General features: G+C 38.1%; 1 protein-coding gene across 4 annotated transcripts in view; it reads left to right on the forward strand.

Moving 5' to 3' along the window:
- ntm (neurotrimin) overlaps positions 1 to 15,254 on the forward strand; it is a 427,786-nt gene that overhangs the window by 352,596 nt on the left and 59,936 nt on the right. For all 4 annotated transcript variants that reach the window (XM_056396544.1, XM_056396545.1, XM_056396543.1 and 1 more), the window contains one exon: positions 13,337 to 13,569. In XM_056396544.1, coding sequence (XP_056252519.1) covers positions 13,337 to 13,569 — 233 coding nt within the window. The remainder of the gene's footprint in view (positions 1 to 13,336; positions 13,570 to 15,254) is intronic.

The following is a 15,254-nucleotide window of genomic DNA, read 5'->3' on the forward strand; positions in this document are numbered from 1 at the left end:
ACAAATGTTCATTTGGAGTCAAAGATGAACTGATTAGAATTTGATGATCTGATTTGATCATAAAATCTGATCTTGATCTGATTATAATTTTTCAAAGTTAAAGGTCACAGTGGTCACGTTGTTGTGAATGTGATAATTGAAGAACGCCGAGAGGGAATTTCATTACATCTGGCAGAAACATTCACTCGGACTCATGGATGAACTGATTAGAATTTGGTGGTCAAAGGTCAAGATCACTGTGACCACACAAAACCTACACATACACTAATTATGACACAATTTAATACAAATGTCTATGATGCGATAGAATGATGAAGTGAAGACATTTTATATCCAAAACGTCAAAGGTCAACTTCACTGTGACATCATAATGTTCTGCAAAAACACTGTTACGCAAAAACTCTATATTCAGTGCTGTAACTCGGGAAAAGGGAGATTGTGACCATATTTCCTGCAACTTGGCCAGTTGGCCGAGGCATACAACTGCAAGTAATTGGATTGCACTTTTGTAGTGCAATCGACCACTAGTGGTCAATTACTAAGTTATCAACCACTCAAAGCACTTTACACCACACATTCACCCATTCAAACGCACTCACACCGATTACACACCAGAGGCAATTTGGGTTTCAGTATCTGCAAGGCAGTAATTCTAGTATAAAAAATTAAAATGTGCATATGTCACAGTTATAAAGAAAACTATACAAAGAAATTACAAAAAATGCGTAATTTCAGGATTCACAGAGGACAATGTGCATGACAAAGCTGCGGACAGGTCAGAGAACAGAGCTCACCATCCTGATGGTACGAGTTGTTTTTTTTTTTTTTTTTTTACTTTCTCTTTTAAACTTGTGGTTACAGAAGCATTTGTCTGAGTGTAGAAGCTGTAGAAGGGAGTCTCATTCATACTGTATCTCTGGCTCTGCACATTCTGGTGTTTAAGTCCTGCAGAATGGGTAGTGAAGGTCCACTGGTGCACCACTCTCTGTAGGGCAGTTCCCAGACCAGTTGTTGATGCACCCTGCTTTCCAGCATCAGAGTAGCAGGGTCTAAAGGACCCCCATTGAGATTCCGGGGAGGTAAAGGCATTGCATCACTAAGATGTATGTTTGTGTTCTCAGTGATGTGGACTCCCAAGTACCTGAAGGTGCTCACCTGCTCCCCAAGTGTCCTGTCAATTCCCAGGTGTGTGTAGTTCTTCTGCTGCATCCTTTATTACCATAGTGACAATAGCAACCACAACCTCTTCCAGGCAGGTGTTCTCATAATTGTTAGTGATCTGGCCTATGCAGCTTTCTTCTGAAAGCATGACTTTCATTTGATCTTCCTGAATACAAAGCTTGTTAATCCATTTTACTTAGTCAATTTTCCCATGAGCTGATTTATATTGTGATCAGACCCGGCGTCTCCCAGAAATGATGTTTATACAGTTTAAAATTAATTCATGTTTTTAATGACATTGAGGTGCGAAACATAATTGCTGCCTGGATTACATTCACAAGCAACACTTTTTGTGCTGAGTGTCTAAACATAACATAAAAAGTTTCAATATGCTTTAGTCAGATTGCAGTGCAACAGTGTCAACATCCGCCAGATTCTTTAATTATGAAAAAAAAACAAAAAAACATTTTATTTTATTTTTGAATGACGTCAAAAAAAGTTATCTGGACAGCAAAATAAAGTCAGGTTCTAGGAGACAGGGTTGCAGGTGTAGTGGTGCGTACGACCTGCACTCAGCTCTGGGCAGGAGAATTTGTATACCGACTTATAAGAGCTACAGATACAAATCAATGGACATCTTGCAGAATGGGTCTTTCATTATTTTGGTCATTCACAGTAAACAAGAGTTTCATTCCCTGACTTCAGCCTTTGAGGCGGTATTTCCTCCTAGACAACATGAGTGCCCTCCTGAATGGCACCTGGAAAGAAGTCTTAAGCAAATTTCTCCATTGCATTTGTTGCACAATGAGCGTGCTTCATGTCTAATTGGACACATACAATTACAAATATGATGCGAATACAATGGCACCACTGTATACCCACCTACCAAGACACCACTGGGAAAGCTCCTGTCCTAAGAACAATAAATACATAAATTAAAAAAAAAAGTGTCCAGACATCAGTGATTGTGCTTTAACAGGCAGCCTAAAGTAATTTTGGCTGAATACCAGTGAGGCAGGTTCAGTGATTACTCCTCAATTAAACCAGTCTAATGAACTGCCCATGCACCATCTTACACCCCATGACGCTTCTCAGTTTGGTGTCATGGAGGCATATCTGCCGTGATGTGAAAAGAACAGATTAGAGCTCAGCCAAGATGCAGAGTGCAGATTTATTCCACCCACATGTTGCATGGAGACGGGTATGCTGACACAGAAATGCTTCCTAATGAATGCATGGGTTAATTAATGGCCCGATCAGCATACCTGCTGAGGCCTAATATATCATTGTGATTATGGTGGGACATTAGGCAGCGCAAGTGGCTCTTTTTCCATCAGGTCATGGCAGCACTTGTTTATCTGCTTTGTTCAACACAGAGATGGAAAACATGAATACTTACTCATAGCGCATGGACATGCACCTACAGCTACCGCACATAGCTGTTCTATGAAACACAAAAAGACAAGTTGTTTCTGTGTCAGTCACACTGAGCAAAACATTAGTTGATTCATTTCTGATATAAATTTTGTCATGACTTCTTAGCGGTACCAAAAAAAAAGGAAATAGAATAGATCTTTATTGTCATTGATAAAAAAAAAAAACAGCAAAAGTCAATTTAGCAGTTCTTAATTAATTTGCAGCAGAGGATATTTCTCCCAGATACAGTAAAAAATCGGACATATTTATGGTGTTGAGATCTACAAGTCTGTCCAGTTTGGTGCAGACCCAGATAATAACCTGGATAATAATCAGACGTGTAGGATTGTTTGGCCTTCGAGGCGTGCACTTTACTGAGTGCAATTCTAGTTTCAGCTTGTCTTTAGTCTTGGGTGTTGTTCATGTTCTCCAGAGCTGTGCTATATTGTGGAAATAAATACATACACACACTCAGTTGGCAGTTTAACTATACGTCAAGCAAAAAATGCAATAAATCTGCAGTAAATCCTGCCTTGATGATAATTACAATGTTCATTTTGTGTTCAAACTTTTGTAGGTTGTGATGCTGTTGTGTTTTATGCATTATACTGACATATGCTTCTATTATTTTGTCAATGCTGTTTATATCAATGAGCACAGGCTAAATTACAGAAACGCCCTCCAGTATGATCATACCGCTGAAACAACACCTCTCTGAAACAGTTTCAACAAAAACCCAACATATGTACTGTAGTTTTTTTTCTTATCGTTCAGTAAGCAAAAAGGTAAATTTTAGCAAATTGTATTTCTGTTTCCAACATGTTTTAATTGAATTCGGTGTAACATTCAGTCAGACCTCTCACATTTATGAAATATTCAGAATAGAGTAATTGCAGCTCTGTAACACCATCAATTACTGTATTTTCTTTCTTTTTGTTCCTGCTATTGGTAACATTTAACCACCAGATATTTATAATTTCTTCTGATTGCAGAGAATCACTGTGTCTAAGGTTACTCTATTTAATTACTACATAAAATAGCTTAATTATTACTGGCTGGTGCCCCAATCTTTCTCAAATTTAACTCTATATTTAACATATTTATACATATATTTTTTTACATTTTATCCTGGATAAAGTTTCATTTAAACAACAGACAGTAAACAAAAACATATACCATACCATCCCATCACATTTTATTCTTCAGTGCCGTACCACTTCAGGATTTTACATGCAAAAGCCCAGAACACTTTCTGACAAGCCTTGACAGGTCATTCAGTTGGAAACTGACTATCATGTGTCTGACGTTTTTATGACAGCGAACACCAAAGTTTTGGCTTCAGTTGCAAGTAGTAACTTCAGACTCCAGGTTGTGAGGAAGCTACTACAAGGATAATTTCAGTGTTGGAGCAGCCTGTTTATGAAACACTTCCTAATAAAACTTGCTGAACTGTTGGTTGGGACTGAGCCCTGCTCGTCGGAATCATATGTGGTTTTCAACATAGAAAGCACCTACTCGATAACTCCATAAATACACACAGATGCTGAAACCAAGAATACCACAGTTTCCAAAGTCCCTGTGCTTGGATAATTTTAGCCATTATCAGTTCTGGCTTGTGTTTCTCTTCTGCTTTTTAATAATCTGATTCATGAATATCAAAAAAAAAAACTAATTCCTTATCATCAGTAGCCTCAGGTGCATCTTCAATAGCAGAACTAAAGTAATTAAAACCCCCCGATATCAAAGAAGATGTTGTTCTGCACTAAACCTGTAACTGCTGTGCAGCGCCATCATGTTACTGTGACAATAAACTATTAAAAACAGGCTGTGTGTGTATATATTCATAGTAACAGTGAGACAACATTGCCATCAACATTGCCATCATGAAGTCACTCATGAAGTCACGCTAGAATTAGACTAGTGGTTCCCTACCTGTGAGCCTGGCCACAAAGGTATTTCAATTGGGCTGATATTTTCAAAACAGTACAATTTTGGTGAAAAGATGTAATAATAATAATAATAACAACAATCTAAATTATGTTGTGTAATGAATTTTAAAAACAAATGATTAAAAACTATTGTATTATCTTTTTCTTGTATTAAGGCATATCACTGTGATACACCGATGGAACTTTTATACTGCCACTGGCCGGATCACATTGTATACTTGCTTCCCACTAAAATATTACATCCATGGCAAAAACTGTATCAAAATATCAAAATGGATAGCTGGCCAGCAACAGGAGAAAGCTTCCCCTGCTTTCAGTTCAGTCCTGAATGTTCCATTGTTATCATTAAAATAAAAAGCACTGGGAACATATTATTTGGCCTGTATGTTGTTACAGGGTTGGATGGGGGTCGCCTTCATTTTTGAGATTGTCAAGCGGGCCATGAGAAAATGGGAACCACTGAATTAGACAGTGTTGCTAATGACCAAGGACTATATACAAAATGTGTTAAAGTCTAATATTTGTCACCCACAGCATGGGAAAGTCGCCACAGACACCAGATTTAAAATTCTTTTATACTGCAGAAAGATTTACCTGGTGCTGACAGACTTTGTCAGCATTGTGTTTACTCTTTTCAGAAGGGCTTGATGTAACTAATGTTTCACATGTGTTTTGGAAGCACTCAGAGCTTAATACATAATAAGATTATGTTTTTTTATTTTTTTTTTATTTTTGAATGAAGTCACATATTCAATATTCAACAAGGATGAGGCTAGAGTCGTCACTAGGTGTACAAAGCGCACGACCGTCCCACGAGAGACTGGAGTTGACATCTACATTTGTTGAAACAAACAAAATAATTCAGGATGGAATGTCTCACTATTTTCTGAGTGGCAGATTTTCTCACCTCCTTAACACACATTAATACTCAATTTCCAATAATACTTAATTAGTATCGTATTAAATCTACCCAGATAGTGGGTTGAAATGGAAGTAAAATGTTTGTGAAAAGAGCTTGAACCAATATGACATTTGTTGACAAGTCTCTTTCATGTGAAATCTGATAATTTACACATTAAATATATGCACATAGTGATTGAACTTTATATTATGAAATTCTTGAAAACAACACTTGTTTTTTCCAATCACTGAACTAAGCCTGCATTCTATTGTAGCTTTGAAAAAGCACACCTTGAACATCTCCAGTTCAAGTGAATGTGAGTCATTATAGGGTAATGTTAATGTCTTCAGTGACTAAATGTTGAAAGAGATGAAGTAAAGCTACTGATGATATAACATTAAACATTAACTCAACTAATCCACAGTGCAAACAGAGTCTGCATGGTGACATCTAATTGTGGAGCAACAAGTGTAATGTATTTTTAATGTTCTGCACACTACTGTCAGAAAACACATGAGGAAGAGAGGGGGAAAAGCTGTTTGCTTATGGATACAGTTTCACCTCCCAATCTAACATCTCTCCTTCCCATCCTCCTCTCATGCTTTGGTGAGGATTGACAGTTTATTTGGATTAATTCTTTTTACCATCTGTGCCGAAGTGATAAGGAAAGACTATATGGTATGTAAAATATTTATCCCTTCGTTTTTCTTTTTGTTGCTCTCTGGGGGGATTTAGCTGGTGAGGCATATAGTTTCTTTAAGAATGAGAATGGCACTCAGTGGAACGGATACATTTGCCCAGGCCAAAAAAATCCTACACGTGTCTGTCAGATCCAGATTATTATCTGGATCTGCACCAAATTGCACAAAGTCATAGATTCCAATGCCATAAATACTGTATGTCTGATTTTTTTTTTTTTTTTTTTTTACATCAAGATCCTGGGAAAACTGACAAAAATGTTGAAAAATCTCATAAGGTTAAGGAAAGTGATAAAAACATTCCTGAATCCACCCCTTTAAAGGAGCTATTTGTAAGGTTTTCTATTTCTAAATTGCCAACATTAGCATTAACAGCTGTTTACTTACCAGTCTTGCCAAGAGCTTCAGTCATTGCTGCATTTACAATACAAGAGGTTATAACACACTCTCTGAGCTGCGCTTCTTCTTCAGGGCAAACTCGAAGCTAGGCTAGAAGACAGGCTAGGTAGTTAGCATGCTAAAAAACAAGAGCATTGCTTTCCACTGCTGGAGACAGCTCTTGGTGAGTAAATTAATGGAGTTTAATGCTGAAATCGCAAGGTAAATAAAATGTTGATAAAGCTAATGCTGACTAGCAGTAGCAGAACTTACAAATAGCTCCTTTAAGCAGATATACACCAAAATTAAATGGGTTCTTCCTTGACTCATGTCCCATCCCTACACCGAGTAATATTGCTGACAAATGAAAAAATAAACCTCTGCCAAGGCCAAATAATCCTATACACATCTGTCCAATCCAGATTATTATGGTGATGTGCACCAAATTGTACAGTCATAGATCAAAACCATTTTTTTTTTTTTAAATCAAGATGCAAACATTAATTCCTGGGAAATTTACAAAAATGTCAATTATGGTGCCGATGCTTTAATTCTTCCTCTGGATCTGCAAAATTTAATGGGTTCTTCCATAGGCCATGTCCAATCCTTTGTTTCAGAGTTTTCTTTTTGCGTAATCCGCTAACAAACAAACCAAAAAACCAACAAACAGACACATGGTAACTCCTTGGCTGAGTTAAAATAATTAGAATAATTGGAATAATTCCAATTAGCTGTTTTCCCTTCTTGTGGTATCAAGAATGTTAACACCAGATGATACCAGTATAGGGCTGAAGAGAATGTAGTGACATTCGTGCAGATATGTGTATAAGAATTTCTGCACATGGAGACTCAGAAACTTTACCATTGTACAGCAAAACTCAACTAAAGAGGCACAGGAGCTTTACTCTCCTCCTCTTTCCTCCTCATCTAATGACTATTGAGAGATCAGCAACTGCAATTCTATATCCTATGACTTGTTTTGTACTCTTTTATCACACTCAAAGAATCAGCACTCCCACTCAACACAACTGCACAGAGTTTCTCATAAAATGGGAATTGAAAGTCAGTGTAAACACCGTGCTAGGATACCCTTAACTGTGTCACTGACCCTCTCAAATTAAGCCAAAACCCCTGAAGGTGCAATTCTGTAGGAGGCATTGACCACAGCCTTGACACTGAAGACTAATAAGTAAACAGTAAGATTTCTACGTTTTTTAAAATTCATATGATCATGATTTTTTTGTTAAAAGTTGTACACCAATTTTGCCCTCTAGAGTCCTTTGCACCGCAGCCTGTGTCAGAAGTCTGCATATCTCAGTGGTTGATAATAATACAGGGGTAACTTCAAGAGACACTTAACCACTTCATACTCTAGTCTTTTTAAAAATTATTTTCAAATATGTGTTTATTTATTTATCTTTTAAATGATGGTTGTATTTTGTACTGTTGCCATGGTAAAAGTCAGCACCTCTTTCTTCCCACCTTGGGGGAAGTACAGGAAAGCTGGAAAAAGTGATATGAAAATTAATCATACAATTCACCTATAATATAACTAACACCGAATATCACTGTAATATGAGCATCAAAATGCACAAGTACATATGACTGAACTAGAAAGGCAGGAACTGACATCCCTCTTATCAAATGTCTTCTCAGTACAAAAGCAATCTTTTCTGTCTGAGCTATTTTATTTCAGAACATGGAGGCAAATCTGACATGGCCCATATTTAAACTTGTTGAAACATAATAACTTCTCTTTGACTGGGTGTGAGTGACAGCTACAACACATCTCCTTTACCATTCACTGGTTAAAAAACAGAGCACATTTTTATATTTTGGATTGCAAAAGTCTTGTTGATGGGGAAGTACCCTCAGCTACATTAAGATAGCCTTACTTGTGAGTCAGTTTTTGTGTTGTGCTGCTATAAAGTTATGTGGCTTACAAGAAGACAGAAAGAAAAGGTCAAAATCAAAGGAGTACAGCAGAGATATTCAGACCTTGAAACACTAATATGGATGAGGGTACAGGAGATGTGGATCCTACATTTCACATAATGCAGCTCAATAGCAAATCAAATCATGAGTGATGTTATACCTTTAGTGAATGGGCCAAATATTTACCATTGTTGGGTCTGAGCTCCGCCTCACGAGCTAGACACCATAAATGTTGGGTCTGTAGACACAGGGCACCATATGTTGGACCTTTGGTTGTTTATCAATTTATAAGCTATCATACATTAAGAAAATATCAGTATTAAAATAATAACTTTAAAATGAATTGAAGTCCTCGGGGGCACCACCTAAACTAATAGGCAAAATAGCCAATATTAGTTCTGCCTCAAATTATTACGATTAATCTGGAACTCTTAATAATTAACTTAATAACTATAACCAAATTACCATATCAACGGTAAGTTAAAGTCAAAGGATTAGAGTTCTGCTGAGTAGAGGTTGGCAATATTCACACTTGTGCAACATTAAACACACCAGTAGTTATACTTAAATACATTTATTTACAATAGGACAGAGTAAAACACAATGTGTGTATGCGTATGTGTGTATGGGGGTGTGTCTGTGGGGACACGGACAAATGCAAGATGTCCGATTCAAAATGGTCGCTGTGACCACATTGCCTGAACAAGGAAGACTACCGAAAATGGTGATAAAGAAAGGAACCAATCAAAATGGCCGCTGAGACCACCTGGTGTGCGGGGGAGGGAAGGTGTGAGTTTCTTTGTTAGCCTAGCTCATGTAATCTAAAGGTACCAGGTTAGAGGGAGATGGTTCGCTGCATGCATGTTCTAGAACTGAGATGTACTACAGGTATGTGTGTGAACATACAAGTACACAACTTTGACTAACCACAACCTAAGAAAACATAACAACAACAAAACATTAACCAACAGTTACATATACAAAGGTTTAGATTTCTGCTGCTTAGCTGTGCTATGCTAGGTAAGGTTAGGCCTAGTCAGTTAACATTACCCAGTACTCGTAACAAAACAAACATCCTTTCAAGTGTTGTTGACATGTCCAGTGAGTTGTGTGGCTTTCTGGTGGAGTAAAGTCCTGTCTGGCTGTGTGACTTCCGCTGTTATCTCCTTAGTTCTTCTCACAGAGTTAACTGTTCCACGCTAACTCTGCTGTGGCTCCTATTGCTTGGAAAATCAGCTGGCTGACCTTGTGTTGTAACCACTGATTCGAAAGAGAACTTGGTTCATGCCAGTTAATCCTAAACAGGTCGCTGCTGTTGAGGAGAAGAGTGTTGCAGTCTGCTGTGAGCAGGACGGGAAAAGAACTGTTGTCTCAGGTAGCAGGGCTGACCTGGGCTGGGGCCTTGTTGCTCCTTGAAGAGCCGACAGGGGAGAGGAGCTCCTGCTCCTGAGCAAGCCAAAAAGAAAAGAGAAAGAACAGAGAAGGAGATCCGATTTTGTCTGGTAACACCCTGGGAGGTCTCATGTCACACACTGACCAACACTGACTGGTCAGTGAGGTCCCTGTGGGAGGGTCGTCCCCAAGTGTGAACAGTGAGCAACTGTGGGGAAGTGAGTTCTATTGTCTGTAGAACAAAGAGCATGTGGTCTCCACCACTTGAGTCCCAACACCATGAAAGAAAAAAAAAAAAAAAATCTTGTTCTGAGCTCATTTTCATTTGCACTGTGAGCTTGTGTATGTACTGTTGTGTCTTTTTTGCGTTGTGTATTCATGAAGTTACTCATGAAACAGGTCATTTTAATAATAGCAAATAATAATACATTTTATTCACATAGCCCTTTTCAAGATACTCAGACACTTTATTTGACAAATGACACGCAACACTTTGACGTCTGAACAGAGGGGCCAGTGGCCTGTGGTACCTGCTAATCTGACACCTCCTGTGAAAAACAACCTCATAGGTCATTTATGCAGCAGGTTATTATTACACATGGTTATGTTTTGCTATTAGGTGACATCTAGCGGCCACAGTAATTATGACAGCAGCAAATGGAAAAGTGCGGTGATGTAGTTTATAGAGCGACAAAGTCTGAGTCAGGAGGCTGTTGTGGTGGATGGACGGGTAAACAAAACACAGGAATATGACACAAGAGAGCGGTTTCGATTCCAATGTGAAGGTTGCAGTTCATGTTCTTCCATGACCGTTCAACAAAGTTAACCATTTGTTATTACTGTAACCATGACAACAAAGATTGTCTAACGTTGAGGAAGTAATCACTTTAACCCAAATCATGATCTTTTGCTAAACCTTATCAAGTACTTTTTTGTGCCTAAACCTAAGCCAGCCATGACTGTTACGACAGTAACCATGGCGATGAACATATGTATGCCACTCCTGGTACAGTCCGTGTGTTTATTATTATAACCATGACAACCAAGGTCCAATACGCTCCTATGGGATCGTATCAGAGGGTTGAAAAACACGACCTGTATCGTTCAGGTTGGAGGACTGCTACTGGAACTGGAAGTTGATTCAAACAGAATCAGGTTTGAATTTGAATTGCTTTTGGCTGTATTGTATCTTCCATGTTTGTTCGAAACAGAGAACGTTTGAGTTCTTGTGCACGATTTAGCAGCTGGATGGGAAATTGACATGTCGCTTCATCAAGAATCAAAAACAGTTTCCCTCCTGTATTGAAGAAAGCATGTCTCTTAAGCTAATGGCCTTACAAGGACACTGAGGCTGACAGTGTAGATATGCCTCTCACTAAAGAGGTTGCATGCTGGATCTCCTCCAAGAAATGTTTCATCCTTCAGTTTTTACACCTGAGCGAGCATCCATGTATATGCAAGCATGTGTCCTTGTAGGTGTATGCGTGACCTTAAACTCGCTACATATCAATTCTTGTTATTTTCATCTTAAATAAAAGTTACAGGGTCAGTGCGGTTCAAACCCTGCTGCATTTACAGCTCAGAAATCAATTTACTGTAGCCATTAGAAATACTCTTTTTGAATCTACTTTATCAAAGTAAATAAAGCAAAGTAACCAGTAAATTGATAACCACTCATAGACTGTGAAAGCTTGAAAGCTATTGCTCACACACACACACACACACACACACACACACACACTCAGTTTTTTGTCCTCTTTCCAAGTACCACAAATGCCCCAAGGATGCCATTGACCCTACTGCAGTCGCTGAAGTGGAAGTGACTAATGCTCTAACAAAAGCTGTGGCAGCGTAAATGGAGCCGAGATTCTTTCAGCTGCAAAGCGTCAAGCTCCTATTACATTGCCACCACTCTAAACTGTTTAAATGTAGAAAAATCTCTTGTTCTTCTGTACATTGGAAAATTAGCCAACTGAAAGTTAAATAAACCCGGATGATAAACAGGCATTTGGCAGCCAAAAGTAGAGTTTGTACAAAGTATGAATTTATTCCTCCGCTGGCACACTCACTTGTAAGTTATACTTTTTTTTCTGTTTTATTTATTACTTTTCTTCAACTCTGTTGGTGCTTTCTCAGCGGGATCCAAAGATTTGTCTGAAAATATAGCAGAAGTGTTGCTCTGTGGAAACAGTCAAAGATCGGTGACCCAGCTCCTGTATCAAAGCTGCATTTGGTGACTGGTGAAACCAATCTCTTGTAATTGTGCAGAACTCTGTGGTGCAGTTTCAGCTCATTGTCTCCATCAGTTTTGAATGTCACAAAGCAAGCGTGTGGGCAGATTAACAAAAGAAACCTGATGACTGCTCGAGAGCTGCATTTGCATTCATACAATGTGTCTAGTTACTAAGTGTATTGAAAAATTCTCAAATGTTTGAACAAACATGACTGCTAATAATTGAAATGGTATTAATATTCCCATTTTGATGCTGTTAGAACATCATGATACATGAAAATGTCCTCCTTTTTATAGAAAAACTGAGAAATGCAGTTACTTTATAATGGGACATATAATTATGTGAAATTGTAGAAATTAATTACATTTTAGTGAAGTTGATTCTGTAGTGAAGCAAAAGACACATGGTTATTTTCAGTCATAACACACCAATAGGTATCTACTTATTGTACCAGTTTTATGCAGAGCATGCTTACTTAAGATAAGCCTGTAAAATTCAGCTGATCCAGGTCCTATTCACTACACTGTCTTGTGGTACAGTTACATGCTTTTTATGTATCAGTGAGCTTTTAACAGCCGTGGTGAAAATCATGTGAAACGAAGAACCAAACACTTCACCAGCTGGTTCCCCTGATTAGTTCCTCCTTTCTTGTTGAAGGTTTGCTGATCAGCGTGATGAGCCCCCATTCAGACAGGAAAAAAAAAAAAAAAAACACTGGAGTTTGCAGTAAAATGTAGAGAGTCCTCATGTAGGAACACCTAGCTGTTATGTAGCCCACCCTAACTGATATAAATGGGGAAGGACAAAATAATAGTAACACCTGTCTGTTATATTAGGCTAGGATGTATGTCTGGTGGTCCGCATCATCACAGTTGCCGCTTGAAATCGTTTCTTTCATTGTTTTCTTTTTTTCTCTCAACATGATAAATCTGATTATCCAAGTCCAATTTGACCCATATAACATTTGTAATATGGATACTAACATGTTAATACATTAATATACAGCTTGTTAACTGTTATATTAATTTTAGCCAGTTGTTCCTAATAAACTGGCGACTGAGTGAATGTTCTCGAGGCAAAGGAGTAATTATTGCATTTGACAAATATGGCATTTAAGTTGTTTATTTGACCTGATTGTTTACATTTTGTCAAGCAAGAATATTGGACATAAATTTTAGATATCTATCACATCCATATGTGCTTCATATAACTTCTGCTCCACTTCAGAAAAAGTCAGACTTTCACCGTTATTTTTTATTCCTTTTATTACAGGTGTGCACAGGGGGACGTTGTCACACACACAGCATGGCTGAACCGGTCGAGTATACTGTACGCTGGAGAAGATAAATGGTCGGTGGATCCCAGAGTGAGTCTGGTGACCCTCAATCAAGAGGAGTTTACCATCAAGATTGAAAACGTGGACATGACAGATGAGGGGCAGTATGTGTGCGCGGTCCAGACAAGCAGTCGACCAAGAACCACCTCTGTTCACATCCTCGTCCAAGGTAACACATGTGTACCACCTCTGCTATTGCTGAGGCTACTGCTACTACTAAATACCAGTACTAATAATATGAATTTTGAAGGAATTCTATAAAACTGCTGTTTCCTTTTAACCAGCTGCCAGTTATAGACCTGTATGTTGAATTTTCTATAGGCTCAGCTTGACAGGTGTCTAATGTAATAATAATCTGATGCACAATTACTCATATCACACTGAGGTGATCTGTTTATGTCACACAGTATAAATGATTTACACTGTGTGATTGATGGTTGTGTTATTCCTGTGCACCAGCACATGAGGGCATGAGTGAACAAACCAGAGAGTAAAAACAGACGTGCTGTCTCTCTTGAATCTCATTTCCTCATTCATTGCTCCACTGGAGCAATTAGGGGCTAAATGCCTTGCTCAAGGAGAGGGAGGGGAGTGTGTGCTTCATTCACTACGTTGGGTAAGGTTAATGGGGAATACCAGATGTTAAGATGCTTTGGCTAAAATTATGTGTGGAGTTGTAATAGTGTCCTCATGGAAATGCAGTGCACAATGAAGTGCACTGCGCTGTATACACATAGCATAATGAGTAAGTTAAATGCAACCAATTAAATATGCAGATGAGCCGTGCAGCATAAAGTGCTGCTCGCAAGGCGCCGACCCCGATTTCATAATAGAGAAAGAACCAGATATTATCAGCCGAGTTTGGATTCTCAGTTTTCTTCTTCAACCTGATGCCAAACAATAATAATGCAACATTTATGACACAGAAAAGAGTCAGAGCAACCAGCACCACCTGCATTTTAAAACCACAATTACCATTAAATTGACTCCATCTTTTTTTTTTTATTCATAATTTCTGAACTGATTGTAAATGAACTCAGAAAAATCTCCTCTTGAAACAAATGATTTTTTATTCAACTAGTGAAAGTTGTAAGGATGGTAACACACTTTGTTGTTGTTCATTTTATTTTGTAAACTTTTACACTGTTAGGGTGCATTTATGTAAATGACATAATTACATCTTAATTCTACTGCCGTGTCTACTTACTTACCGTGTCTATTCCTATAAGTCACACACACATATTCAGTGTAGTTAACAGGCAGGTCACAGGGGCAGGAGAGAGCAGATGCGCATGATCTTGCTGAAGAGCACTTTGACTGATGTGGACACTGAGGTCACTGCAGTTCAAGACTAAGATAACTTTCACCACCAGCTCAACCTTCCTCTTCATTAGAGAGGGTGACTCACATCATGTTAAGGCTAAAGACAGTCTAATATATATTTATTTTTTTTATTTATTTTTTTTATCTCCTGAGAACTTTTACATACAGAATCCCAAAACTCCTGTGCACAAGTTGTTATCTGAAAATAAATATTCAGCCTCGGCCAAAGTCATGTGGTATGTAGTAATGGGGCTCTCCTCTAATAGTCAACCAAAATTTAGTGGATGAGAAGAATCTTTGTCAGTTTTAATTGGTCTGTTGGTTGCAGGGCAAACAATCTAAATTAAATTCCATTCTTCAGATTTGATGGAACTACATAGTTATGCAGTGAAATAATACTAGGGTAATAAGATCGAAGAATGAAGGATGAAATGAAAACTATATGCTAAGAAAGACTAAGAATAAACAAAGAAAGAACAAAAGATACAAACAACATGGTAATTTGTCAGATAATCCCCAAGGATTTAAAAT

The sequence above is a fragment of the Seriola aureovittata genome, chromosome 15 (assembly GCF_021018895.1).
Source record: "Seriola aureovittata isolate HTS-2021-v1 ecotype China chromosome 15, ASM2101889v1, whole genome shotgun sequence".
NCBI classification, from domain to species: Eukaryota; Metazoa; Chordata; class Actinopteri; order Carangiformes; family Carangidae; genus Seriola; species Seriola aureovittata.